This window comes from Saimiri boliviensis, chromosome 17, assembly GCF_048565385.1.
Source record: "Saimiri boliviensis isolate mSaiBol1 chromosome 17, mSaiBol1.pri, whole genome shotgun sequence".
Taxonomy (NCBI): Eukaryota; Metazoa; Chordata; class Mammalia; order Primates; family Cebidae; genus Saimiri; species Saimiri boliviensis.
Genome location: NC_133465.1, coordinates 66,951,866 through 66,977,566, shown reverse-complemented (window position 1 = coordinate 66,977,566; position 25,701 = coordinate 66,951,866). Strand labels below are relative to the sequence as shown.

Sequence of the window (25,701 nt, the reverse complement as noted above, 5' to 3'; positions counted from 1 at the left end):
GACACTCTGGGGCCGGCCATCCAGGTGCTCTGCATCCAGTTTCCATACGGAATGTGGGAGGGTGGACGATCTGCCACTCAGCAGGACTGCTGTCTGAATCCCGGTGGCTCTTCAAAGCGTGGCTAAGCAGGGTAAGACTGTCCTCGGACCAGTGACCCCCAAGCCACACAAGCAGTTATGCTTCGGGGGATGCAGGACTCGGGAGGTCTTCCTCCCACTGCAACCTCGCCCAGTTCCTTGGTGGGGCAGCTGGCTCCCGGCACGGACACAGACATCTCTCTCCCTGCCTGCTGCCGGCACGTCCTTGGCTCTGCTGCTGCTTCCGGGAGGGACCCAAGGGCTCCCCGGCCTCATTATTTATCCTTTGGTTCCTTTCGGATCGCTGGGTACACAAGGCACCCTTCCATCTCCATCACACTCCATTCAGAGGGCCAGGGCCTCGGCACCGATGCCAGTCATCTAGCAGCAAAAACATGGGTTGGAAAGGGCCGAGGTGCTGCTCTGATCTGGCCCCATCCCATGCGGGGTGCCGTTCCCGCCAGCTCCTTCCTGTTCCTGGCCCCACCTCTCAGGTACCATGAGCTCTGCAGGTCCAAAGCCAAACTTACCAGACCTTGACCCTCTCCAGCTGGGATTAGGGCGAGGCCTTCGCCCAGGTGCAAAAGTTAAGGGAACACCAAAAAAATCCAGTAATCAAATAATATTTTAAAGTAACATTTTAAACAAATCAAATTCCACGTTGAACAAACTCTGACGGAGCTGTGCACGTGCAGGGCTGGGCCTGTCTTTATTTAAAATTCCGACATCTGTTCATCATGGAGGTTACTTTGCAACATTTCAATATTTAAAAATACTGCATTAAACACCGCCTGTGTTGATTCCTGAGCTCTTCGGTGTCCCTTTACATTTTGTTCCTGTCAAGTGCCTGACACACCTTGCGCCAGCCAGCCCTGTTCTCCAGGCCCCTCCCCAGCCTGTCCTGCCCGTCAGAAGCCACTGAGCCGCTGCACCTGCCTTATTTTGCGTCTTAAGTCTGCACCGTCCACCTCACCGTGCTTTCCCCGTGTGCCTCGGTTGGACGTCAGCTCCAGACAAGAGCCTGGGGGGCTGGGGCAGGCACCACAGCTGCACGCCCCCTACCTCAGTGCCGGGCACAGGGCGACAGTCTCGCTCTGTCACCTAGGCTGGAGTACATTGGCACAATTTTGGCTCACTGCAACCTCCGCCTCCTGGGTTCAAGCTCTGCTTCCTGGAATCAAGCAGATTTTCCTGCCTCGGCCTCCTAAGTAGCTGGGACTACAGGTATGCACCACCATGCCCGACTAATGTTTTATATTTTTGGTACGGATGGGGTTTTGCCATGTTGGACAGGCTGGTCTCAAACGCCTAACCTCAGGTGATCTGCCTGCCTTGACCTCCCAAAGTGCTGGGATTACAGGCGTGAGCCACCTTGCCTGGCCGAGATTTCTTGAATAAACAAACATTCCCGGCACGGAGATCTGCCCGGGACAAGTGCCTGACACACCTTGCCCCAGCCAGAGCTGGGAAAGCTGCTCAGGCTCTGCCTCTGCACCTCTGCACAGAAGTGACCCAGGGCCGCTCCAGCCGCCTCCACCTGGCCACCTCCCTGCCCTCACCCAGGCCGGCTTGTCCCACTCTGTGGGCCAAGAAAACTAGTGAGCGGTAGCCAGCATTTTTTTTTTTTAATTTGTAAAGAATGCACTCATGATAGCTCAATGTCCCTCAGCTGATGAAGGCAACGTGTCTGTCCACAATGGAACGGTCCATTCCACGGTGAAATATTACCCAGGGAAGCCCAGGCACTTCCTACGACGTGGATGGACCTTGGAAACGTGACGCCAGGGGAGACGCCAGACACAAAGGCCAAACGTACAATTCTCTGTACAAGAAATGTCTAGAATCAGCCGGGTGCAGTGGCTCATGCCTATAATCTCAGCACTTTGGGAGGCCAAGACAGGAGGATCACTCGAGCCCAGGAGTTCGAGAACAGCCTGGGCAATATGGTAAAACCCCATCTCTACAAAAAATACAAAAATTAGCTGGGCGTGGTGGCGCAGGCCTGTAATTCCAGCTACTAGGGAGGGTGTGGTAGGAGGATGGTTTGAGCCTGGGAAAGGGATGTGCAGTGAGCAGAGACTGAGCAACTGCACTCTAGCCTGGGCCACCAGAATGAAACCCTAACTCAAAAAAAAAAAAAAAAAAAAAAGAGAGAAAAAGAAAAAAAGAGCAATGTCTAGAATCCACAGAGATAAAAAGGAGACGTGGAGAGGAGGGTGGGATTGACAACTAAAGGTTTCTTCCTGAGAAAAGAATTTTCTAAATTTCCCAAATTTTCAATTTTCTAAAATTAGTTGTGGTGATAATAGTTGCACTCTCTGAAGAGACCAAAAAACATGGAATTATACACTTGAAATGGGTGGATTGTATAGTAACTTACTTGAATCTCAATAAAGCTGTTGTTTTTAAAAAAGGAAAAAGCCTTCCCTCTCTCCAAAAAAAAAAAAAAGAAACAGAGAGAGAGAGAGAGGCAAAATAAAATATAAACTACCAAAGCACAGCAGAGGCATGGTAAAGGTAAGAATTCCATCACGGAAATTCCGTTTCATTTATACACGCATACCCTCCCCGCCATACACAGCTGTGTCAAACTCCTTTCTGGAGACCGCAGTCCCAGCTGATTTTGAAAGCTGCTCTCTCGCAACTCCAAACTTCCCATGATTCCTGAAGCCCTTGGTCTGCTGGGACCTCTCAGCCTGCCGGACACAGTCCCCTGTCACCACCTACTCAAGACTCAAGACTACAGCCTCGGGACGGGGAGCTCTCTCTTTAGGGTGCAGGAGCCCTGTGGATTCATCCCCTCTCAGAACACATACTGCCCTGCACTGCACACGTGTGCTTCACCACGGAGCATCCCAGGACACCAGCCACAGCCAGTCACGTTTACACACTGACTGATCGATCACGCCCTGCTGATTAATCACGTCAGTTATCCGGCTGCATGCTGTCCTCACCGAGTGAGCTAAAGCAACCCCCTCAGAATATACTGAGGGATTCTAAATAAGCTAAAAGAGGCTTTTCTAGGGGAAAAAAAATGAATTTTAAGAAGAAAGAAAAACTCCAAAAATCATGCACCCATGGAAAAAATTTAAGTTTTTAAAGTACTAGACTCCCACAAAAGTATCAGGCTCAGATGGTTTCACGAGTGAATTCTTGAAAAGTTTTCACAAAGAGATTACTGTGTTGCTGCTTAAAATGTTCCAGAACACAGAGCGGGTAAAAATGCATCCAAATTGGTTTTTTGCTAAGTCAGCACAATACAGACACCAAAACTGATAAAAATAGCACACACAGGCCGGGCGCGGTGGCTCAAGCCTGTAATCCCAGCACTTTGGGAGGCCGAGGCGGGTGGATCACGAGGTCAAGAGATCGAGACCGTCCTGGTCAACATAGTGAAATGCCGTCTCTACTAAAAATACAAAAATTAGCTGGGCATGGTGGCGCGTGCCTGTAATCCCAGCTACTCAGGAGGCTGAAGCAGGAGAATTGCCTGAACCCAGCAGGCGGAGGTTGAGGTGAGCCGAGATCGCGCCATTGCACTGGGTGGGTAACAAGAGCGAAACTCCGTCTCAAAAAAATAAATAAATAACACACACACACACACACACACACACACGCCCCACCCACTCCAGACCAAGCTCGCTGCTGTGTATCCAGGCAATACCATCTACCCCTACCTCAATGCTGAAACTGAAATATATTCCAATGGATTCATGATTTCAACATAAACATGAAACCACAGAAGTACTAGAAGAAAATGTGGGTGAAATTCTTTCCTATAATTTCAGAACGCAGGAGACCTTTAAACAGAACATGAATTCCAAAAGCTAAAAGAGAAAGCAGAGACTTGACAACATCAGGATTAAAACGTCCTGTTTGGAAGAACATCCCAGAAAGAAAAGCAGGCAGCTGGGGACCAGACACTCGTACCTACTGTGATAAAGATGAACACATAACTCTTTTTTTGTTTGTTTTTTAGACAGGGTCTCACTCTGTCACCCAGGCTGGAGTGCAGTAGTTCAATCACAGCTTACTGCAGCCTCGAACTCCCAGGCTCAAATGATCCTCCTACATCAGCCTCCCAAGTAGCTGAGACTACAGGCGTGCCACCTCACCCAGCTAATTTTTGGAGAGATAGGGTTTTGCCACGTTGCCCAGGCTGGTCTCGAACTCCTAAGCTCAAGCGATCCACCCACCGCAGCCTCCCAAAATGCTGGGATTATAGGTGGGAGCCACCATACCTGGCCTACAAAGAATACTTTTTAAAAAATGTCAACAAGAAAAGGATGAACCATCCAAATGAAAAGAGAACACAGGGCCCTGGCCTGTAACATACAAACAGATAATCCCTCTTGCTTCACTGAGACGCATAAAATAAACATAAGTTGGAAAGTGTTTGGCTCTCAGCCAGGGGTGAAGGGTACAGGACCTCCCTGCTGGACACTGCACAGGGCCAGGTGGACACTGATCAGGCCGGCGAGGGGAGGGGTCCTAAAAATTGTAGTAACCACTTTAGAGGCTAAGGATCAAAATATATATATATATGTATTTGATACAGAATCTTGCTCTGTCACCCAGGCTAGAGTGCGGTGGCACAATCTCACTCACTACAACCTCCACCTCCCAACCTCAAGCGAGTCTCCTGCCTCAGCCTCCAGAGTAGCTGGGATCATAGGCACAAGCCACCACGCCCAGCTAATTTTTATATTTTTAGTAGAGATGGAATTTCGCCATGTTAGCCAGGCTAGTCTTGAACTCCTAACCTCAGGTGATCCACCCACCTCAGCCTCTCGAAGTGCTGGGATTACAGGCTGAGCCACTGCGCCTGGCAGATCAAAATGTAAATGGGCACATCCTTGATACAGTTCACTCCTAAGGGCCCATCCTCAGCCATGCGCACACAGGTAAATGTGTGAGAACATCTGTTGCAGCCTCTCAATCACAGGGGGAAGCTGGAAAGCCTGGCAGGGCCATGGGACACCTGATGACACAACCATTAAAAGGAACGTGCTACTTTGGGAGGCTGAGGCAGGCAGATCACGAAGTCAGGAGTTCGAGACTAGCCTGGCCAATATGGTGAAATCCCATCTCTACTAAAAAAAGAAAAATTAGCCCAGTATGGTGGTGGGCACCTATAGTCCCTCCCAGCTACTTGGGAGGCTGAGGCAGGAGAATCGCTTGAAACTGGAAGGCAGAGGTTGCAGTGAGCTGAGATCACACCACTGCACTCCAGCCTGGGCGTCAGAGCAAGACTCCATCTCAAAACAAAGCAACATGCTACATCTACAAGCACCAACGGTGTTGTTACATGGAAGAAATAAAAGCTGCTTGCAGAAGTCTGACTTCCTTTGTGTTCTTGGAAAGTCTATATTTACACATTGACTCTTCACACAAGTTGAGTGACTCTGTACAAATAAAATTCAGAAGGAGAAAGCCACACCCAGCTGTCAACATGGCCACCCCCTGGGACAGAAAAACTTCCTTTCCAAATTTCATGTGATGTTCATTTTTTTATCTAATAATGACTGGCTGGGCATTGCCTCCTTTTTTTTTTTTTTTTTTTTTTGAGATGGAGTCTTGTTCTTTCTGTCGCCCAGGCTGGGCTGCAGAGGCACGATATCGGCTCACTGCAACCTCTGCCTCCTAGGTTCAAGCGATTCTCCTGCCTCAGCCTCCCAAGTTGCTGGGTCTGCAGACATGCGCCACCACGCCTGGCTGTGCGTTGCTTTTTGGGATGAAGAAAGGAGAAGATCACAAGGAGAATGGGGCCAAGACACAGAGCGGGGCTTCTAAACACCAGCTTCCCAGCGGGAGAGGCACGGGGCAATGCCACTGGCCTGGAACCCACGGATGGGTTAGTGGCATGAGGTGCTGCTCAGGGCTTCAGACAAAGACAAACCCTGCCTGCTCATGAAATAAGGCTTGTGCTTGGCTTTTGTTTATTTGTGGGTTTAACACGAATTCTCCAGGTGCTCCAGCCCTGCTTCACGAGTTATCACTGTTCAGTCTAACGACGCTGCCCTGGAGGAATTGTGCCCACTTCTACAATGAGAAAACAGACCAGAGAGGACAAGCCACCAGGCAGGGCAGGGGCAGCACCCAGGCAGTGTGACGGCAAAGCCGGAGCGCCTCTACCATTTCCCCCACACACAGGCGGGCAAGGCATCACAGGCGTCTACGTCGTAACCTCTACAGGCCATTCTGGAAGGAGGGAGACGGAATCAGTGATTTTCAGGGCCATTTCCGGTTCCAGGTTTCAGACTGGGGCCGTGGAGTGGAATCTAGCTTGACCCAGGTGTGGTGACGGTGGCCATGTGACTGTGGACAAATCACTTTCCCCCTCACCTGCACTGGATGAGACCAGGAATCTCCAGTCTGGGTTCCTTAAGAGTCCTGGGGCTCCGCAGAGTACACCCAGTAGCAGCAGTGGGATGGGGGGACAGGGCAGGGGGCGCTCCATCCCTCCCCTAACCTAATCGGAGCATCTCCACTTTAACCCCTTCCTGGCCTCAGCATTTGGAGAGAATGGAAAGGAAGTTCAGGCCTGGCCATGGGCTACTCTAGCCTATCAGTTACAACTCAGACCCCAGGGACCCCCCTGGACTGTGGGGGAGAGGGTCACTTATCACGCCCACAGAAAATCTCGGAGAGGAAGCGGGGTCCAGCCGAGGAAGCGCCTCCCTGCAGCTCTCAGACATGAGGCCCCAGGTGATACAGTGGGTCAGGGTGGACCACACGGCATCCTCTCAGGCCGTCTGCTGGAATCCAGGGTCTGGTCAGGGGCTGCCCACACTTTGGGGCCCCGGGTGGAGACCGAGTACTCTCCTCCAGGGTTGAATGTGCCCTCTGTCCACACCGCACAGAGCGTGGTTGTCTGGCCAGGGCACGCCCCTCCGGACAGGCTCGCCATTGTACAGACCCTCAATCCCAGCAGCTGTCCTGGGCCTGGGAGGCTGCGGGTGCAGACACAGCTCCTCTCTCTTCTGGCAGCTGCTCTGGCTTCCTGGGACAAGTGCCTCGAGGAGGCCTTAACCAGTGCCATGTGTCTGGGGGCCGGGGCTCCATCCTGGGGCCAGACTGGGTGGTCAGGGCCACAGGGCTGCAGGGGGCGGAACAGAGACAGCGCCCCCAGCGCCTGCCTCCCCACCCCACCCTTCTCCGCAGCTGCGCACTCTATTTAAGGTATTCTGCAGCTGCTCGGCTCCCGCTGCATTCCTGGACTGGCCCGCCTTTCCTCTCACCACTGCACAGGGCTTGGCAGGCAGCTGGGCAGGCCGGGCAGGGAGGGGTTCCCTTCCTGGGCCCTGGAGCCAGGCTCTGTCCTCTGGTCCCACCCCGTCCCCCCATGAAGGAGACACACATGGCCTGGCAGCTCCTCCCCACCATTGGTCCTCCTGTTCCCCCAGCACATGGGGGACTTCCTGCTTCAGACCTGAGCAGCTCCAGGGACAGCTAGGAGAAGGAGGCTAATTGTTCTTAGAAGGAAAGGACCAGGCGTGGTGGCTCACGCCTGTAATCCCGACACTTTGGGAGGCCGAGGTGGGCGGATCACCTGGGGTTGGGAGTTCAAGGCCAGCCTGACCAGCATGGTGAAACCCCGTCTCTACTGAAAATACAAGATTAGCTGGGTGTGGTGGCACGTGCCTGTAATCCCAGCTACTCAGGAGGATGAGGCAGGAGAATTGCTTGAACCCAGGAGGGTGCAGTGAGCCGAGATCGCACCATTGCGCTCCAGCCTAGGCAACAGGAGTGAAACTTCGTCTCAAAAAAACAACAACAACAACAAAAAAACCCATGAAGAGGAAAGAGAAAGAGACCCAATCCCAAAGGCAAAGGGGACTTCGGTGCCCTCTGGAAGCAGCTCAGGCACATGGGAGGAGGTGGGAGCAGCGGGGCCTTCCGGATGAGACAGACCTATAGAAACGTCCGTGCCTTCTAGACACCTGGCCTTTAACCCTCCAGAAACAGAAGCACGTGACCCCACACAGAAAACTCCTGCGGGCTCAGGGCCCCATGCAGGACGCGATCCAAGCTCACCGCTTCATCAGACACCAGTGAGTCCCTCGACGCTCACCAAGGCCCCCTGCCTTATACCTGGTATTGGATGGACCTACAGACCCTGCCCGCCAGGAGTCCACAGTCCGAGGATAGACGCAGAGGATCTGCGGGTGTCCTATAAACAAGGGGCCAGGAGCTGCGCTGTCCGTGGGCCTTTGTGGAGCCTGGGGCCCTCCCTAAACCATATGACGGTCACCCTCTCCCGGACTTCACAGTCCCTGATCCCCACCCAGGACCTTCTGGGACCGCGTAGGTGTTCCTCCCTTGCAGGCCGATGCCCAGCCACCCCCCCCCCCAGACTCAGCTCCGACCCCACTTTCGCCAAAGCCTCCTCCTCACTGCTCTGTGTTGGGTGGTTCCAGGGAGCCCTGAGCTCTGTTGAACCCTATAACTGCACACCGTCCTGGCAGCCGCTGCTCTCTGAACTGAGATTCCTCCCTGCTCTGTCCCTGGAACACCGGCCCCTGCGGAGGAAGTATGCAAAGAGCCACGCCCACCATGGGCTCTGGGGGCCAGCCTCCCAGCTGCTCAGTGCTCCACCCACACGACAAAGACTTCCAGACCCTCTGGGTCACAGGCAAACTACTGAGACACGCTGCCACGTCTACCCCGCCCCAATTTCACACCCATTCACAGGGAGCCCCAGCACCGAGGACTCCCTTCTTGGTTCTTGGGGTGGCTGGAGACACAAGAGCTCAGCCCCAGCCATCTCTACAGATGCCTTTTTGACATTTCAAGAAATTGAGGCTGGGAGGGCTGCAGTGATGGTTCAGAACCAGTTGGCCCATGGGACAGAGCTAGGACATGCCCAGAACAGAGCTGGGCACCAGGCCTGGCCTCCCTTGTGCCCCCAGTGAGCATCCCAAGAAGGCAGAGAACCACATCCACGGACGAGCACCCGCCTTATAAGGCAGCCCTGGGGAAACTTGGCTGGTGTGGCTGAGGAGTTGGAGGAGGGAAACTCTGGCGGGGGACTGAGCCAGCGGCCCGCCCTTACAGGCTCAGTTCTGGGTGCTGCAGCCCCACCCAGAGGCACCCATGGTGGAGGGGAGGGCAGGGGAAGAACAGGGACCCAAGAGAGGAGGCAAAGCCATCCCCACCCAGAGCCTGAGAGGACCAGGGATGACCCCGAAGGATGAGGGCCCTTCTGAGGGAGGACAGCGAGGAGGGTGCCAAGTGCAGGGTCAGGGCCAGAACCTCAGAACCCGAGAACCCGCCCCACCAGCACAGAGCTCAGACCTCACCAGACCCTGGTGCGGAGGAGCGGGCAGGGAGGCCTGTGCCCTCTGCAGCCACTCTCTTCCTCTCCCTCCCCTCCAACCTAGTGCCCACACTCCCTCCTGAAACGCTGACCCTTCCGGAACCCCCACACTGAAGCCAGCACCCACTCACTGGGCCCTCCAGCATGACGTCTGAGGAGAGACCAGGTGCCCTGGGGGTAATAAAGTTGACCAGGAAAGTTTCCACTTGGTATCTAGGGCTGCGTCACGGTGATCACATCTGCCTACAAGAGCCACGGGAGGCGGTCCCCGCTTCACCACCAGTGGGTCATTCCTTCAGCATAATTTCATGGCATATCGATTATGTCCAAGTCACTTACTCGGTACCTTATGGGATTTTTTTTTTTTTTTTTTTTTTTTTTGAGACAGGGTCTCACTCCGTCGCCTAGGCTGGAGTGCAGTGGTACAATCTCAGCTCACCATAGCCTCAGCTTGCCATGCTTACGTGGTCCTCCTACCTCAGCCTCCTGGGTAACTGGGACTACAAGCGGATGCTACCATGCCTCGCTAATTTTTTGTATTTTTTTGTAAAGATGGGGTTTCTCCATGTTGCCCAAGCTGGGCCCAAATTCCTGGGCCCAAGCAAATCTATCTGCCTCAGCCTCCCAAAGTGCTGCATTTACAGGAATGAGCCGCTGCACCTGGCCCCTTATGGGATTCTTTACAAAAACCAAGACAGGCTGGGTGTGATGGCTCACGCCTGTAATCTCAACACTTCGGGAGGCCAAGGCAGGCAGATCACAAGGTCAGCAGTTCAAGACCAGCCTGGCCAATACGGTGAAACCCGTCCCTACTAAAAATACAAAAATTAGCTGAGCATGGTAGCATGCGCCTGTAGTCTCAGCTACTTGGGAGGCTGAAGCCAGAGAATTGCTTGAACCCGGGAGGCAGAGGCAGAGGTTGCAGTGAGATGAGACTGTATTACTGCACTCCAGCCTGTGGACGACAGAGCGAGACTCCGTCTGAAAAAAAAAAAAAAAAAAAAAAAAAAACCAGACAACAGCCCCACCGTCAGAATCTGATGGGGGCGTGGAAGGAATTCTGAAGACTGTGCAGCAAAACCTTAAGCGTGGATATTGCTGGCTTGCAGGTAAATTTTAAGTTCTTTCTTATTTCTGTACTTTCTGCATTTAAAAAAAAAAGAGGGTACTCAATTACGTTTTGTGATCTGAAAAACTATCTTTGCATTGAAAAAAAAAAGTCTAGCAGAAAAAAGAAAGTTTATACACAAATCATTTATAACCCAAGCCGAACACAACGTATTTGAACGGGGTTTTGAGGGATGCATAGGAGTTCAACAAGGCAGTGATACAAAGAGAAGCAGTTTAACGTTAGCAGGTCAGGGCAAAGAGGTTGTGGGAGACCAAGGGAAGACCAAAGCAGGAGAAACTGGAAAGCAGAGGTGTGAGCTGAGAATGAATCAACAGTGGAGGGGCCTACAGTGAGTGAGCAGTGAAGGGTCAGGGCGGGAAGAGATCTCTGCAGTGCTGTGCTTTGGGAAAGTCAGTCTAGGAGCAATTCAGCTGGGGCCCCAGGACCCCCTGCCCTGTACCCACAGCTCTGGGGTGGAGACAAACTACAGCGTAGACGCCCTCCCAGAGGCAGAAGCCAAGGGGCTGGGCATCTGCTCAGAGGGCACAGAACTCCCTTCCTCCCTGATCCTTTTCCCCATTGTGCCAGCTGGATCCCTGGTGCTCAGGGGGCAGGGGGGCCTTGGAGATTGGTCAGAGCAGTGCACGTGGGGGCTGAGGGAGCTCCCAGCCCAGCCCCACATGGAGGGCCAGAAGGGGATGGGCCTGCTGGGCCTGCAGGAAAGATAGGCAGGAAGTTGAGTTGAAGACAGCTGGATCTGTGTCCTGAACAGTCATGATAGAGAGAGGGAGGACGGAGAAGCAAGCAGGCAGTGCCTCGGCGGAGGAGCTAGTGGGGCTCCCCGAGGCCTGAGCAGCCACTCCCACCGGATTTCAGGGTCACCCCTCCATCGGGCAGGCCCTGCCCTCGCCTCTCCCTGCCTTTCCTCCACCCGGACCTGCTTAGGCCCTCAGGACCCTCAGCCCAACCCACGGACCTCTCCACGCGAGCTGGACTCCCACCTGCACGGGTCTCCGTCTGGGGGTCTGAGATGCTGACAGTTTTCTCCCACGCCCGGGCTCCAATGTGCACACCCTGTTCCACGGAGAAAGCCACCGACCCCGCAGAGCTCCAGGCTCCGGCCAGCTCTGAGCACTGCTGCCTCCACGTGGCCTGCCTCTCCCTCCCCTCCTGGCCTGAAGAAATTGCACTTCCACTGCTGGGGATGCTCCCTGGGCACTCCTGTGTCCCACACATCCTGCTCACAGCTTGGTGAGCTCCAGAAAGCATGGTCTGGAGGACACGTCCCTGGGCTTGGCTCCTGGCACAGTCTCTGGCACAATTTAGGGGCTGAGCTGTGTCTGCCCCTGGAGGAGGATGGCCTCGTACGTCCCCATGGACATCCCCTCGCCTGTCCCCCAGAGCCAGGACCATGTCCCTGTGCATTCAGCACCAGCCTGGTGTCAACCGCCTCCCCAGCCACATCCTGTTTGACTCAGCTGAGTGTGAACATATCAACCCAGGAGGGGGGTGTATCCGGCACGTCAAACAAAGGTCCCGCACCAACAGAAGGCTGGGGAGGAAGCAGGCTCCTGCCACTCTGCAAACTGCCCATCCCTTTGTCCTGACACCACGCCATGGGCAGGCTGTCACCAAGACTGGGTGGGTGGGGCAGGGTGGCTCCACAGGGTCAAGCTTAGAGAGGGAACATGGACTCACACACCGAGGGCTGGAAAGGACCTTCCAAGGCCCGCTAGCCTCCGGCTACTCAAGTGTGTTCCGATGCCCCCTCTGTAGGAAATGCAGAGTCCCAGGCCTCAGACCTGCCAAGACAAATGTGAGCTCCACACCATGAAAGCATGCAGAGCAAGAGTCTCCCCCCATCCACACCCTCTCCAGGCCCCACGTGTTCCCGGCTCCCAAGCCCACTGACCAGTGGAGAATTCTCATTCAACAAGAAAAACCAAAAAAAAGGTTGGGCATGGTAGCTCATGCCTATAATCCCAGCACTTTGGGAGGCCGAGGCAGGAGGCTCATTGGAGCCCAGGAGTTTGAGACCAGCCTGGGCAACCTGGTGAAAACCGTCTCTACAAAAAATATTTAAAATTAGCCAGGTATGGTGGCACACAACCTGTGTCCTAGGTACTGGGGAGGCTGAGGCTGGAGGATCACTTGAGCCCAGGGGGCAGAGGTTGCAGTGAGCGGTGATCACACCACTGCACTCCAGCCTAGAAAACAGAGCAAGACTATGTCAAAAAAATAAAAGAAAAGCCAAAGAAGATGGAAAGCAGGGACTCAGAGAGAGACGGAAGTAACGTAAGGGTCCAGCGATGGAGAGACAGCTACATGGCACAGTTGGATGGCAAAGCAGAATATGATCAGCCTTGAAAAGGAAGGAAATTCCCACCCCACGCTACAGCACGGATGAAGCTTGAGGACGTCACGCTGAGTGAAATGAGCCAGACACAAAATGGGCAATTATTTTATTTTTCCACTCATACAAGGTTCCTAGAGTGGTCAAATTATTTCATAATAAAGACAGAAAGTAGGATGGTGGCTGCCAGCGGCTGGCGGAGGGGGATGGGGAGCTTGCTCTAACGGGAACGGAGCTCTGTTTGGGAGGATGGCAGGGTCCCAGAGACGGATGGCGGGCTGAATGTACTGAATGCCACTGAAATGTACACTGCAAGGTGGCTAAAATTGCACGTTTTATGTTGTGTATTTCACCACAATTAGAAAGAAGAAGAAGAAAAAGGTAAATCAAAAACCTAGACCGTGCTGTTCATCCAGCCCAAAGAACGGTTACTGAACACGTTACTGGAGTTCTGAGTCCTGCACCTAGAATCGAACCTGGCTCTCGAGGGGCTTCTAACCCAGCTGGCACCTTAACACAGGATCCCTGCTGGAGCCTGGCAGCACGCTTCTGAGAAAGGAACCAACCATGTCCCACAGCCTGGCACTTCCAAACAGGCCGTGTCCCAGAGGACTGGTACCAATCACCCGCCCATAAGCTCCACGTCACACAGCTCCAGGCTTGAGCCCTCTGAGGACATGGCCAGGGCCCCTGTCCTCTCTCCCCTCTCCAGGAGGGCACCACCAAATAAAGCTGTGTGCAGCTATCACGAAGCCCCCTGGTCTGGGCACCCCTTCCCAGTGCTCTGAGAATCTTGTCCTGTTGGCTAAGGTGCTCCTCATATTCCCCTCCCTCTGCCACAAGCGTCCCTCCTGGGGGGGGAGGAGGACCAGGCCATGAGCTCCGATGTCAGCTGCAGGAGGCATATGCCCCTCCTCCCTTCACCGAGCCCTCGGCCTCTGCTGGACACGTCCAGGCAGCCTGCAGTTCCTCCAGCAGGAGCCACCGGAATGTGAGAGCCCAGCCAGGGGTCTCAGCCCCACCCTGTCCCACACCCCTGCATGAGCCTGCCATGGCTCCTATGTGGCTACTCATTCTCCAAGCTTCCCAGGCCTCTTGGACACACAGCAGACAGAGATCCTACAACGGCCCATGGCGGCCCATGGTGACCGATAAAGGAGGCTTGAAGCCCAGAGAATCTTTCCAAACTCTCACTCAAGTCCCACGTGGGGCATCTTGGCATGTCCCCATCAGGCAGAGAGAGCCACAGCCACCTCCCCTGAGATTGCAGACCCCCATCCCCATGCATTCCGATCTTCCTGGGCTCCTGGGGAGCACCCCCCCACCCATATCCAGCTTCTTTCTCCAAGATTCTATGGCAAAGCCAGCAACCCGGTCCCCCGTGACCGCAGTATCTAAGACCCCATGCTCTGGGACTCACCCTCCTGGCTCCGGGATGCAGCCTCGGCCACAGGGGGCTGGGGCTTGGGCTCCAGCCTGCTCTGCAGCTGAGTCACAGGGGCGGGCTCTGAATTCTCCAGGGTCTGGGCTGGGCTGAGGGCGGCAGGCGCCTCAGCAGGCTTGGGCATCTGGATCTCCACCCTCTTGGGGGCTGCGTCGGTGGCAGGGGCAGTGGGCACCTCAGGGAGCTTGGAGGCAGGGGGCTCCATCCTCCGGTGGGCTGACTCCTGCGGTTTGACGATGGTGAGCTCCGTCCTCCGAGGGGCCGGCTCCGGCGTCTTGTGGCCCAACACCTCGGCCCTCTTGAGCCCGAACCGGGACGGCCCGATGGCCCCCGCGTTCTCCACCTGCTTGGACGAGATGTCAATGGACAGCTCAGTGCGCCGGGACACCGGCTCGGCCACCTTGGAGCCCGAGAGCTCCACCCTCCGCAGAGACGCCTTGGGGGAGCGCTGGCTTAGGGAGTCCACATGGCGGGCCACAGGCTCTGAGTTCTTCACGCCCAGGTCCTGGAATTTCTGGGTGGAGCTGGCCACAGTGGCTCGGACCAGGGGAGTCTGGACCCTCCGCGGTGGGGTGGAATTGGGTGTCTCGACCTCCTCGACCTCAAAAGATCTTTTCAAGGCTGAAAAATAAAGAGAGGGGGTGCAGTTGGTGAGTGGATGCCTCAGGAACACTCCGGCATGTTTCCTACTATGGAGCAGCAGAGGAAGGCAGGCAGAGCTGCGGAGACGGCCCCGGGGCTCTTCCCATTCTGCACGTCTCAGCGAGTGAAAGGGACAGCCCCATCGTAGGAGACCCTCGGCAGGCGAAAGGAACAGCCCCATCGAAGGAGACCCTCGGCAGGTGAAAGGGACAGCCCCATCCTAGGAGATCCTCGGCAGGTGAAAGGGACAGCCCCATCGTAGGACACCTATCATAGGTTCTGGGACAGAGATGCAGGCTAGCGCGGGAGGCGTTGCCCGTCCCGTCTTGCCATGGCCACAGCACAAACCACACAGCCTCCCACTCCAGCTACGTCTGCATAGGAACGTTCTAATTCCAGGGAAGATTTTGATTTCCTTTTTTTCTTTCTTTTTTTTTTTTTTTTTGAGACGGAGAGTCTTGCTCTGTTGCCCTGCGGGACTTCAGTGGCACCTCCCAGGTTCAAGACATTCTCCTGCCTCAGCCTCCACAGTAGCTGGGATTACAAGCACACACCACCATGCCCAGCTAATTTTTGTATTTTTAGTAGAGATGGGGTTTCACCTTGTTGGTCAGGCTGGTCTCAAACTCCTGACCTCAAGTGATCCACCTGCCCCGACCTCCCAAACTGCTGGGATTACAGGCGTGAGCCACTGCACCCGGCCTTGATTTTCTTCTTGTTGTGGCTGTCTTTATCCTTCCTCACCTCCAGCCAAGGGACACACCCGGACACCACTAGCAAACACACCTCCACCACCAGCCGCAGTGGGGGGACACACTTCCAATACTAAGTGACCACAACCGTAGCCAATCAGAACCACCGCAGGAATAAAACCCAAGACAATCAATGACACCAAGAGAGGACCCTGGAGCTTCAAGTGCCAGCGAAGTGCTGGGCTGACTGAGTTCATCACATCTGCAGCCTGGGACATAAAGAATATCATGACCCCCAGTACGGGTAGGGAAAGTGAGGCTCGGGGTAGACACAGAGCCAGACTGTATATCGGGCTGATGCCAGGGCCCAAAGTTCCAGCCACTGGGTTATCCAGCTCCCCCAACTTAGTCCACAGGAACCAACTTCCTCAGTCATCAGCCTCTCCTGCATCTTTCCATCCAATACCAGCAGCCTGTACAGGGATGCCAACACCCAGCTCCCGCCCTGCAGCCACCCTGCGTTCTCTACCGGGGTCCGCTCCCTCGGAGGCAGTGGTGATGGTACCTGGGAAGCTGCCACCCTCACAGTCTCCACAACCGCACTCCCAATGAGAGCCAACCGTTCCCGGTTATCAGGACCAGAGCAGGGAGGGGCCTCCCTGGCGAGCACATTCACCAGCTACTTCCGGGGCCAGGCCCACAGGACAGCCCCCCGTGCAGATCCACAGTGTCTTTCCCACCCACTCCCTGCCTCACCAGGCCCCAAGTCCGAGTCTCACGGGATTCCACCACTGCCTCCCCTGCCCACAGGAAAAGGGATGACAGCCGGTCCCCAGCCCCCAACAGGAGCGCTCCAGGACTACTTCAGTGCCTCCCCTCACCGTCACCCTTCCTCCAAATGCACTCAGGCACTGGGGAGGGGAGAGGCCTGATCCTGGCTGCCTCAGCCGCCAGCTTCCCGGGCAAGGCACTCCTGTGGGGGCCCTCCCTAAGCCATGGGCACCTCTCCCTCTTGGTGGACACAGACAAAATCCTGGGTCACTAAGCTCAATCCCCACCAGAAGCTGGGCAGGGAGCCGCATGGGCTCCAGGGAACTCTCCGTTGTCACAGGCCCTGTCTCAGCTCCATCACTGCCCTTAAAGACGTGGGCCCCGCAGGGCCAGGGCTGCTCACTTCTCAACAGAGTAGAAATCTGTATCTTTATGTGAAATCTGGCACAAAGCAAAACAATCCCTTTTTAAAACACCAACCAGCCTGGCTGACATGCTGAAACCCCATCTTTACTAAAAATAAAAAATTAGCTGGGTGTGGTGACGACTGCCCGCAGTCCCAGCTACTTAGGAGGCTGGGGCAGGAAAATCATTTGAACCCGGGAGGCAGAGGTTGCACTGAGCTGAGTCTGCACCACTGCGCTCAGCCTGCAGAGTGAGACTCTGTCTCCAAAAACTAAAAACAAAAATAAAGTAAAACACCGTAGGGCCAAACAAAATCAAATCCACAGGCTGCCTTCGCCTGTGGGTCCAGCCAGTGACCTCTGGCTGATCATGTGGCCCCAGGGCAGCAGGATCCTGAGCCCTGGAGTCAGAGGCATGCCAGGTGTGGGCTCCCGAAGTGGCGTTACTCCGCCCCCTGCACCCTCTGTGCACACAGCTGGCTCTGTTCCGATTCTACAGAAGCCCCAGGGCCCCAAGGAAAGGCTGAATGCCCACTGTCACCGGCCAGAAAGTCCGTTCGGTGCCCGGAACTGAGTGTAATGAGAAGGGCTTACCAAGTTCATCACGTCTACACCCACTTAAACCTGGGACGTAAAGAATATTGTCACCCCCGGTACAGATGGGGAGAGGGAAGCATGGGGTAGACACAGAGCCAGACTGTACATCGGGCTGATGCCAGAAAGTGCAGAGCTCAAGGCCTGGGTCCTCATGTGGTTCCCAGGGCCTCCCGTGGTCCTCTGGTCTGCCCCCTGCCTCCTAAGCACTGTCCAAACTGTCCCCACAGAACGCGCCTCTGTCCTGCGGGCGCTGTAGAGCAGGGGCCGGCTTTCAGGTGTCCTCAGCACCCTTCCATGTGGCCAAGTTGATGAGAAGGCCTTTTCCCAGGTCCGAACCAAGAAAACAAAAGACCCTCCCTGGGAGACTGGGTGAAGCCCCTCCTTGGGGAATCCCCTTGGAGTCATCCCCCAGTGGCCAACTCATAAGGTAAGACCCTGCCCCAAAGCAGAGCCCTCCCTGGTGTGAGCTCACAATTGAGTCCACAGTGCGGATGCAGTGATGTATTCCAGCCAGACCCACATGCACATGTGGATCATTCTAGAACCGAAGCTGGCCCCCTCCCCAAAGCACTCCTCCTTCCCCCAGCTGTCTGCATGGCTCACGCCTCACCACATTGGCCATCTGCACAAAACACTCACGTGTGCCAGTCCGCAGCCGGCCTCTCCTCTCTTTCAGTGGCTGGCGTCTTTTCGTGGACGGGCCCCTCTCTCCTCACCAGCTGGCCTCTGCGCTTACCATCCAGCTTCTACGATCCGTCTGGGTATTTCTGCCTAGCACCACCCCTGTGCCCACTAGCTCTAAAGTAAACGCTGAGAGAGCAGGGGCAGAGGCCACCCCACCATCAGGACAGCACTGCTCAAAGGCGGGCTTTTCTAGATAACAGCCAGGAGATCTCAGCCTCCAGAACTGTGAGAGAATACATCTGTGCACTAGGAGAACAGTGAGAAAAGGAGACACCCCATTCCGGGGGTGTCCATCTTCCCCAAAGAAACCATGTCCCAGCTGGCATGTCAAGAAGGTGACATCTAAATGAAGAGGTGCTCACCCTGGCTCATGCCATCCTCCCAAACAAGCACGCCACCGCCGCCACCTCCTCCTCCTCTTGTGAATCCTCCTCAAAGCCAAGCCTGCTCCAGCCCCTTCCCAGGGCCCTTCCTTCCCTCCCACGCAGTCCACACCACCTCTCCCACGCAGTCCACACCACCTCTCCCACGTCATCCTGGCCACGACATGACTGTTGAGATTGGCTGCAGGGGGTGTGTCTGGGCCCCTGGAACAGAGCTGAACCTCCTCTGCTCCATGACACCAGCCCTTCCACCAGGCCTCAGCTGCTTCTAGAAAGCCTACCAGGCTGGGCGTGGTGGCTCATGCCTGTAACCCCGACACTTTGGGAGGCCAAGGTGGGCAGATCGCTTGAGCCCAGGAGTTCAAGACCAGCATGAGCAACATGGCAAAACCCCAGCTCTAATAAACAATACAAAAATTAGGCAGGGGTGGTGGCACACGCCTGTAACCCAGCTACTTGAGAGGCTGAGGCAGGAGAATCACTTGAGGCCCGGAGGTCAGGGCTACAGTGAGCCATGATCACACCACTGCACTCCAGCCCAGATGACAGAGTGAGGCCCTGTCTCAAAACAAAACAAAGACAACCAAAACCTACTAAAGGCCAGGCACGGTGCCTCACACCTGTTATCCCAGCACTGTGGGAGGCCGAGGCAGGCGGATCCCCAGAAGTCAAGAGTTCAAGACCAGCATGGCCAACATAGTGAAATCCTGTCTCTATTACGATACAAAAAGTTAGCCAGGCATGGGGACAGGAGCCTGTAATCCCAGCTACTCGGGAGGCTGAGGCAGGAAGAATCGCTTAAACTAGGGAGGCGGAGGTTGCAGTGAGCCCAGATTGTGCCACAGCACTCCAGCCTGGGCAACAAAGCAAGATATCGTCAAAAAAAAAAAAAAAAAAAAAGGCTGGATCACAGGACAGGCACAAGCCCTGAGGAAGTCCCCAGGGAGGAAGGACACACTAGACCTTTACCCCCATTTCAGCCTGCGAAGCTTCACTTTCCTCCGAGCTTCTGCAGAGGGTTGACTAGTGACCCCCATCAAGACATGTCCAAGACCTAACCCCAAGAACCCAGGAATGTGACCTTATTAGGAAAAAGGGTCTTTGCAGACCTGATTAAGGACCCCGGGATGAGACTCTCCTGGATTCTGGATGGGCTCGAAATCCAGTGCTCGGTGTGCTTATGGGAGAAAGGCGGAGCAGGACTCAGGACACAGGGAGACACGGTGACGCCAGGGCAGTGACGGTAGAGGTGCTGCCCAAGCCGAGGAGCGCCTGGGCCCATGGAGGCTAGAGGCGGCAAGGACGGGCCCTCCCCTCGAGCTGTCGGAGGGACGTGGCCCTGCCAATACCTGGATTTCAAACTTCTGGCTCCAGAACCATGAGCGAATCAATCTTTGTTGTTGGATCACTTAGTTTGCAGTAGTTTGTTCCGGCAGCCCCAGGCCACTCACAAGGAGACCCCTGGGAAGAGGAACCCCTGGGCCGCATCGTGGCCCAGGGCCAGTCTCACCGGCATGGGCGCCCGCTCTCCAGCCCAGCCCCAATCCCACCACAGTCACACTCCACAAATGGCCCACTCTGGGCCAGCGGACACGTGGCCGCTCCGGAGCTGCCCCATCAGGAGCCCAGAGGAGCGAGCGCTGCCTCTTCTCCCCTTCTTGGAGTTGCACAAAACCCCAGATGGTTGGAGGAGTCATCGGAGGAATCGCATCACTCTAGATTCTTGTTTCATTGCTGGGATATCTGGCAGTAAAATAAGATCATCCCTGCCAGGGACGCCTCATGGGCAACTGCCTCCCCATGGAGGATACTGTGAGTAGCACCCAGCTGGGAAACATTAAGAGATGCCTGTCACCAGGGTCCCCCAGCATCTCCTCCCCCATCAGAGTCCTAAAAATATGCCCTGGGTCCTGCACTCACATATACAGTCCCCCCAATCTTCCCAATGTCCAGACCTCCTTGGAAGCCCCCTGCCGCCACCCTCACAGGGAACCGGTACAACGTGCGTGGGGGCAGGTCCTTGTCATTTTATTCATCTCTGTCTTCCCTATGGAGGGAGAGGAACCCAAGGGGGGTCTGTATTCACCCATGGAAGCCAGAGTGTTCTTGAGCTTGTCATTTTGCAGATTTTAGACCCCTGTGTGACTACACAGATCCATGAGACCAACTAGGCAGAGGGGCAGTTTTCACAGGACCCGCACAGCGCAAGCAGCTCAGGCAGCTTCCTCCTCTGTCTGCAAGGAGTTAATGCAACCAAAGGGCATATAAGAGGCTCCCAGCTGCCGGGCACAGTGGCTCCTGCCCATCATCTCAGCACTTCAGGAGGCCTAGGCAGGCGATCACCTGAGGTCAGGAGTTCAAGACCCGCCTGACCAACATGGAGAAGCCCCGTCTCTACTAAAAAAAAAAATACAAAATAGCTGGGCATGGTGGCGCATGCCTGTCATCCCAGCTACTCAGAAGGCTGAGGCAGGAGAATCGCCTGAACCTGGGAGGTGGAGGTTGCAGTGAGTTGAAATCACGCCATTGCACTCCAGCCTGGGCAACAGAGCGAAACTCCGTCAAAAAAAAAAAAAAAAAAAAAAAAGAGGCTCCCAGCTGAGCATCAGAACTGTGGACTGTGCAGAGTATCAGAAAGATGTGGGGCCAGGTCATGTCGGGAGGGTCCCCGCGCTGCCACTGGAAAGTAAAAGTGTCACCCCCCAGAGGGCAGGAGGTTCCCACCTACATCGTGAATTCGAGTTCCCCAAAGCCCGGCTCCAACCCTGCGGGCTCCCAAAAGCCTCCTCCCTTGGTCCCTTCTCCACCCCCCGCCGAGCTCAACTTGCTCCAAAAGCCTGAAGCCCGTTCGTGTGCTGTGACCCACTTCTGGGAATTTATCCCAGGGAAAAAATCAGAAGTACAGAAAGATTTATGTACGAGGACATTTCCATCAGCATTAAACTCACAAACCCTGGAAACAATCCGCATTTCCTCAGATTTTCTAAACCCATATGTCAAAGGCCTGTACCATCATCAAAATCACATTTCTGAAGATGAGAAATGCTGAGGATATTAAGTAAAAATAGCAGGACACAAGATGTATACGACAATCCTAATTCCATTTCATACACACATGTGCAGTTTGCACGCACACACACACACACACTCACACCCGCGCAGAGAATAACGATCTCTGGATGGAATGAATGGCCGTGGGTGTTCCTCGTTACAGTTTCCTGCCTTCTGAGATGCTTCTACTACGTGTGGGTCCCTAGCATTCAGCTGGGCACAGTGGCTCACCCCTGTAATCCCAGCACTTTGGGAAGCTGAGGCAGGAGGATGGCTTGAGCCAGGAGTTTGAGACCAACCCGGGCAACATGGCAAGACTCCATCTTGGAAAAAAAAAACGTTTAAAAAGCCACACACAGACCTCGATGCCAACAAGCTAGAGGGTGTGGATAACTGCAGGCCAGCCCATCCCCATCCCCACCTCCCAAAAAACATCTCACAGCCCAGGATGGGCACAGGGCTTCTGTCCACAAGCACCCATGGTCTCAGCCTCTACACAAAAACAGGCCACAGCGGGCCTCCCTCCAGATGCAGATGTTCCCCTCCAGGCCCATGGGGGGTCAAAGCAGGAGCGGCCGGGATCTGGGCCTGTTTAGAGAGGAATGTACCGCACAAGGGGCCATTGTTAAGGCCGCTGCTCTGACCGCAGGCTGCCCGGCAAACTGCTCCCAGCTCCTGAAACCAGATCAAGCACTTCCTGGTGCACATACCAGGCCTCAGTCTGGGGAGGGGACACCACGCGAGCCACAAAGCCCTGCTGCAGCCTGGGACAGCGTCATGCAAAGAAATGCTAGGACCCAAGGTCAGAACAAACTCATGTGCAGCTCCGCTCTCGCAGGACAGGGCAACGGGGACTCTGCCCAGGGCAGGGTGGAATTCCGAGCTCAGGCTCCAGGCACGCCAGCCCTGGTCAGACTGGGTCTCCTCCAAGCAGCAGCAACGCAGGTTCTGACCCTGGCTACCTGGGAGCCAGGGTCAGGGCCCAGGGAACCCGGACAGTGTACGCTACCCTGAGCCTGCAGGAAAAAGCCACAGGAAAACCCCACCTGGCGGGTAACCACCCACAACGCTTAGGACCTACAGAGCGAGTCCCGCAGCACACACCCCATGGGCACTCTTCTTGTCTTCACTCTCTTGTGACACTGGACCTTGTCGCAGGTCCCTGATCTGTGCGGGGTGGGGTGAGGCGTCGGGCAGGGCCATGGCACTAGCAGAGTGGGGTCCAGCTGTGAGGGCTCCTTCCCCTCCTATTTATCCAGCACTCGGGGGAGGAGGCCAAAGGCCTGGTGTGCCTTGGAGGAGCTTAAGGGCCGCCCCGGGCTAGAGACGACATACAGGCCTGCGCAGGGACTGTGCTCTTTATTTCAGGGCTGAGAGCAGGAGACACAGACAGGAGAGTGACATAAGCAGGGTCTACCCTGAGCCTCAGCGTCCTCACCTGTCACCTGCTGTAGGAGGTGATGGGGTAATAAGGTGCCCCGGGGCAGGCACGTGGCAAGGATGATTGTTGCTAGCGTAATTACCATCTCCTGAGTGAGCCCCCGCATGCTGACATGTGTGGTCATCTTGCTGTTGGCCAAGGCTGTCCTGGTCTTACTGCAATCACACCCGCTGACTTCACATAGCCTATTTCGTGTCTCAGCCCAGAGTCTTTCCTGGTGGCTACCTAGAGCCCAAGCCCTCAGAAGCCTGGAAGGAGTGAACAGTGCAGTCTTTGGCCAAGAATGGAAGTATCAATACCCCAGCTCCCTTCCCTAACTCAGGTGGGACAAGGCTGGGGGCGCGGTCTGCCATCTCCCGGTGCTGCCTGCCATGGGGGCTGAGTAGCCACCTGTGGTCACAATGAGCTGATGATGCAACCTTCATTGACTGGATTCCCTGCCTGGCCCGTTCCCACATTCAGACATCTCCCACTGAAATCGCTGTCTCAGGATCTGCTTCTGGAGGGACAAAATTAGCCCCAGCCCTGGTCTGGGCTGCACGGTGGAGGAGGGAGTGGCTACCGGGGCAGGCAGAGCAGGCTCCGGACAGGCAGGAGGGCACAGTCGGGGTGACGGGAGGGGCGTGTTCTCAGGAAGCAAAACAGTCCAAAAGGAAGGGCTTAAAAATAGGCACAGTGAAGCTGAGCGGGGCCTGCAGAGGGGAGCCAGGAAACAGCACTGCCAGTGGAGGCCGGCCCCCGGGTGCCCCACAGAGCGCCACGTTTGTTTAGGGACAAGGACAGCGTGGACAGAAGGCAAAGTCCACATGAAGGCGGAGGAGGCACTCCCTCCCTCCTTAGAGGGCTGCAGCCAGATAGTTCAAACCTGCTGAGGGTCTGGGAGGGAAGAACAGGGGTGCCATCACCCCAGATCAATCCCTTTCCCAGGCCCCTCCCCCTCTGCCTTCCCAAGGCCAGGCCAGGCCATGGCGCTAGCAGCTAAGACCCGCCTCTGGTGCTGGCCCATTCTGCAGGAGGCCAGCCTGGTGGCCAAGGGTTGCTGACTGCCCAGGCTTATCTGCACACGTGGCCGATGACTGAGGCCTGGGGCCTGGGGCATCATCCACATGGCCCCTGCTCCCTGACTCTCCAAGTGGATGCAGGCCAACCTTTCAGTGCCCAGTCTTACCAAGGGTCTGACCTGTACCTTTAGACAAAGAGGAAAAGGCTGAACCATTTTCACCAACCCCTGGATGGCGGTACAGGGAGTGTCAAGAGTATCCCTGAAAACTTCAATTCACCAGGGGGGTCGGCACCCAGGGAAGTGCCACAGGAAGGAGGCCACTCGGTGACTGTGCGGTGACACTTCCCCATCTGATAGATTCTGATGACTGTCTTTGCTTGAGTGTAAGAAGGAGGCTTCTTTCTCTCTGCCTCTGGCAACCCTGGACCTGAGAAATCACAGGCGCTCCAGGCACTCGGGGGGGTCCTTCCTGCTCATCACAGCCCCACCCAGGAGGCCTGGCTCTCTCTGCAATGAGGATGTGAGAATGAGCAGGTCAGCCTTGTGCCAGAGCCTGTGGTTAGATTTCTGCTGAGGCCAAGAAAAATAAACAAGCCCCCTCCTTCCCTCTGCACGCTACAGGCAGAGCAGCTCACTGGCTGCAAGGGGACCCTCCACCCTGCCTACGGGGCACATCAGCCCACAGCATTCCTTCCAGAAATGCAGCGCTGGCAGCCCTGGTCCCTGCAAGATGGAACACAAAGGGATAGGCAGCTGACCTCAGCAGCCAGCCCTTAGGATTCCAAAGCTGCTCTTATCCCCCAGCTTCGTGATGTCAATTTCTCCCTGGATAAAGCTCTCTAACAACCTGGCAAGCCAGCACCGGCTGAACCACCCGCTCTCCCCAGGCTAGCTACACAGTCTCATCCCCCCAGAAGAGAAAAGAAGTCCTGTGGGATTCCTTTACAAGGGACGTCTACAGTCTGCTGTGGTGTCTGCATGGGACGCTGGCACCAACTCTGGGTTTACCAAATGTGCTGAGTTCACCAGTGTCCCTCAGAACGATACGTCTTAAGTCCGAACTCCTGGAACCTGCGAACATGATCTCATTTGGAAAACAGATCTTTGCTGACGTAATTAGGTAAGGATCTCAAGGTAAGATCATCCTGAATTTAGTGGGTCCCAAATCCAATGGCGAGCATCTTTATAAGAGACAGAAAAGGAGAAAGACACACGGACAGAGCTAGAAAGCCACATGGACACAGGGGCCAGAGATCAGCGATGGTGGTGGCGCGTCTGCAGGCCAAGGAACACGGGGATCTCCAGGAGCTGCCGGAAGCTGTGTGTGTAAGCCTCCAGGATGGGGTATTCTGTTACAGCAACCCCAAGACATAGATCCCTGGAACAGAACACGGAAAAGAGAGGGGAGGCGGCCTTGGACCTGCTGTGCCACTCTGGCCCTTCTGTTCAATTCCCTGAGTGTCCTGTCAATCCTGAAGCCCCTTCTAGCCACTGGCTCACCGGTTCTGAGAAGGGGATATGGGTGCCCTGGAGCTGGACCAGCCGGGCAGGAAGCAGCCTCGCCCCAGCACCTCTCGTCAAGCCCTGGCTCACACAGGCCCTTCACGGCTGGCAAGCGCATCGCCGCAGCCTCGGCCAGCCCTTCTTCTACTCGGTCCCATCACGGCACAGCTTTCCGCTGTGTCTCCTCTGGCTCAAGGGACCCATGCATCTAGCCCTCCTGGGACG

At 55.5% G+C, this 25,701-nt stretch overlaps 1 protein-coding gene across 4 annotated transcripts in view; it reads right to left on the bottom strand.

The window, feature by feature from the left end:
* Nucleotides 1–25,701, bottom strand: part of SEPTIN9 (septin 9) — a 208,997-nt gene that overhangs the window by 83,042 nt on the left and 100,254 nt on the right. For all 4 annotated transcript variants that reach the window (XM_010342366.3, XM_010342367.3, XM_003931687.4 and 1 more), the window contains one exon: nucleotides 14,282–14,926. In XM_010342366.3, coding sequence (XP_010340668.1) covers nucleotides 14,282–14,926 — 645 coding nt within the window. The remainder of the gene's footprint in view (nucleotides 1–14,281; nucleotides 14,927–25,701) is intronic.